Raw genomic sequence first — 3991 nt, forward strand, 5'->3', positions numbered from 1 at the left:
TATATATTCTGATCCGCACATCACACACACATTTACACATCTCTCACATCCACACAGCTTGTAAGCCGGATTACTGATGAACAAGGCGGGGGTATGTACTTTGCGTTTGGGTTGGGCTTATCCTCTGCAATCGGAAGTATAGCGAACCAACGCCATCTGCACAAGGCATTCCGTGTAGGCCAGCGTATGCGTGCACTGGTCATCAGCTTAGTGTATAGGCACTCGTTTGAGCTGAACGAGGCGGCAAGGAGTGAGGTCAGCCAGGGGTATGTATCTATACACATGTATATGCATACATATAGTGTTATATTCAAGCCTATATTCGATGCTTGTCTTTAGCAACAGGGGCTATACGTGTAGTACCACAATACTTAACTCGATGTGTTTTCTTTTCACAGCGCTATTGTGACGCTCCTGGCGAACGACTCACAGGTATGCGTTAGTATGACATGTTATCTATTAGTCTTTCGCAGGATTCTGAAGCTCTAGGGTTTCAAGTGCATCATGTCAGCAGTACGTATGATATATACTTGTGTTATCCACGTGTCGTAGATTGTATAGTGCATGTATGTATACATTATATGTATTGGTCTCTATTCGCACATATTGGAGGATATATATTAACTTTTATATGCTATATATGGATCAGTGTTGTTTTAGTATATGAGCCTGTTTTGCCCACATGCCGTAGACTGTGTAGTGCATGTCTATATATAATGTGTATATGCTGGTCTGTATTCGCACACATGGAAGAGTTTATTTTACATGTTACATGTAGATGCATAATAGTATACGCCTGTGTCAATTTGACAGTGTGTGTCTATGTACCGTCTATATGTAATTAGATGTTAAATGTGATACGTTATACATTGTTATATATTTTATGTTGTATGTTATGTTATATGTTATATACTATAAACGTGATACGTTATATATTATATGTTATATTTTTTATGTTGGATGTTATGTTATATGTTATATACTATAAATGTGATACATTATACAATATGTTTTATATTCTATGTTGTATGTCATATGTCATATGCTATATATTACTTTATGCACAGACCCCTTGTGCATTCTGAAGCTGAAAGAGTGTATTGTGCTTCAAATTCATTGCTGCTAGTAGGTCTATGGCTTACGATGGCATGTCGTCGCCATGGTTCCAATAAACCCTAGACAGTATAAACGGTCTGTACCCACCCAACCAGGACAGGACAGGACAGGGTGTTGGGTTATTAATGTCCTAGATAAACATCACCTCTCTCAGAATAATACACTACAACCACCCTTTCAAGATATAAGGTGTAGTTGCTCCCGGGGGGCAGGTTGGAAGATTCGTTAAGCCCTCAATGAAGTTCGGTACGAACTAAAGTTATCACCGTTCATGTGCTATAAATAGAAATTCTTTGAGATTTAGAACAAGAAACCTTGCTCGCTCCCGGGGCAAGTTGCTAAAACCCTAAAACCCTAAAACCCTAAAGATATCACATTCCCTCAATGGATTTCAATGCAATCTCGGTCTATCATTCGCACCGTTTATGTTCTATAAATAGAAATTCTTCGAGCTCATGCCCTTGGTCAACTTGCTCTGGGCCGCGCCGGTGCAGATAGCATTTGCGACATATTTTCTGATCCAGTTCGTAGGACTACCCGCCCTTGCAGGTACGAACCCTTAGACTCTGTAAAGCCAATGTCGTAAATACACCAGCCATGTCGTAAATGTACCACTATTGTCGTAAATTTTCCACTAATATCGCAAATATACACCAACGTCGTAAGAACATCAATAATGTTTTCTTAATTTTGATCAATGGATGTGGTCTGTTTACATAAAAAATGTACAATCTAATTATATCCGCGCTATTCACACATGTCGAGCCAACTGCCTATAACCAAACGATTGGCAATTAACTGCGTATGTGATTCCGGTGTTATGTAGTTGTTGTCTAGTTGTTATCTAGTATTGTGTGCGTGTTTGTCATTTCGATCAGAGGCTCAAGCATGACTAGAAAATCATGAATAAACAGACTATAAACAATTGAGGAACGTATCTTAAACACCGAATAGAATTATCATACTGGTCATAAGGGTTTCACCCTTGGTTCGAGGCTTTTAGGGATTTAGGCTTTATTGGCCTGTGGGCGAGTACTAGGGTTTAGGGTTTTAGTGCAAACACCATCAGTATGATCAAAGAGGAACAGGAATATAATGAACGGCGCCTTTAAGTTGTTAGACGCTCCTATAGCTCACAGAGAGACGGGCACTCCTTCCCAAACATGAGCACGTACGTACTCGACATATAATAAAAGCTAGTGGTTGTTATCAAACCACATATACATATTCGGTAAATGTTTGTAGCCCGCATATACATATATAGTAAATGTTCATACACTACATGTATTTAATAAAGTAAGTAAACTACACCTATTTAATAAATGGTAATAAACCATCCATCCGTATTTATATATCTCCTGCGCGAACGCTCGCAACTTGATCACTCTCTAGGAGAACTTTAAAATATAAATACGGCTACCTTTGCACATTTACAGGAATCTCCATAGAACTCAACCCTAAAACCCTAAATCTTAAACCCTAAACCAAATATTGGACAACGGACAAAAAAACCCTAAAACCCTAAAATCGGTATAAGAACTTATTAGCACACACACATATATCACCATAAAAACAAAACCCTGAATTGAAAATGAGAGAACTAAGTCAAGTGAGATTGAATTTCTTTGCACGCCCATACGTATCTACATGTTGTCCCTACTCGAGTCCCCCTGAAACTGAACCTTAAACCCCATAATCCTATAGCGCTGAAACCCTAAAACCTTAAAACCCTAAATTTTCTATAACCTTAAACCCTAAAAGGAACTAAAGTACAATACAACGTCTTCACACGCGTAGGTATCTCCATGCTGTTTCTACTGGTGCCGCTTTCAACAGTGTTGGGACGCATAGGCGCGTATGTGCGAAGTAAACATATGCCCATCACAGACGACCGTGCTCAGGTATGTCCATATATAGCAGTGAGGTCATTCTATTGTACAGTAGATTATCACATATAATAGGCATCAACAAAGCTACATGTGTGCTATATATATTATCATATAAGATGTCTAAAAATAGGTAGTCCATATATAGCAGTGAGGTCATTCTATTGTACAGGAGATTAGCACATATGATAGGCACACGCATCAACAAAGCTACATGTGTGCTATATATATTATGATATAAGATCCACATAATCTAAAAATAGATACAGACATTCAATCCCATACTTTAATAAGATATATGTACATCTTGGCTCACGTCTGTGTCCACATATATACACACTGGCAACACCAGGGCCGTTCCACGATCTCTGCATGATACAGTAATTGAGAGTTAGTGTTGGTTCAGAACTTTATAAATTGAATAAAACTTAAACAGCACGTGTATATAGCACGTACACAAACACACAGAAGTCAATAAGTATCTATCTACATAAGTATAATACATTTTATATATCAACGAGCATATATACTATCGTACTATTCGCACATACAAACCCGCACACACGCAGGCAACTACAGAGCTACAGCATGGTATAGGTACAATCACATACATTACGTGTATGTTGGAACATATACATAAACGCATACATACAATATGTGTACAAACACTCACAGGTATGTACACATTACGAATGCACCCACAATCACACACAGGCAACTACAGAGCTACTGCATGGTATCCGTGTGGTCAAGCTCTTCGGATGGGAGATGTCGTATGTGGAGAGTATTCTGACTAAGCGATTGAGAGAACTGTACTACGTGCGCATAGAGATTGTTCTCTGGGCTTGTACGGTACGTCTTGTTAGTCCTCGAATATATATATATGTATATGTATATTTCTATTTGATATATATAAATTCGAAATAAATATATATATATATATATATATATTGTATTTATATATTGATTATATAAATTAGTAATATATA

General features: G+C 37.9%; 2 protein-coding genes across 2 annotated transcripts; both read left to right on the forward strand.

The window, feature by feature from the left end:
* Nucleotides 1-57: 57 nt before the first annotated feature.
* On the forward strand, nt 58-1679 carry SARC_11961 (hypothetical protein; the record flags this gene model as incomplete). Its single annotated transcript, XM_014293941.1, has 3 exons — nt 58-266; nt 399-432; nt 1557-1679. Coding segments are annotated over 3 exons (366 nt in total), but the record flags the coding sequence as incomplete, so codon positions are not given.
* Nucleotides 1680-2921: 1242 nt separating this feature from the next.
* SARC_11962 (hypothetical protein) lies at nt 2922-3775 on the forward strand (the record flags this gene model as incomplete). The annotated part of the gene is made up of 2 exons (XM_014293942.1): nt 2922-3017; nt 3717-3775. Coding segments are annotated over 2 exons (155 nt in total), but the record flags the coding sequence as incomplete, so codon positions are not given.
* Between the last annotated feature and the right edge of the window lie 216 nt (nt 3776-3991).

The sequence above is a fragment of the Sphaeroforma arctica genome, assembly GCF_001186125.1.
Source record: "Sphaeroforma arctica JP610 unplaced genomic scaffold supercont1.1979, whole genome shotgun sequence".
NCBI classification, from domain to species: Eukaryota; class Ichthyosporea; order Ichthyophonida; genus Sphaeroforma; species Sphaeroforma arctica.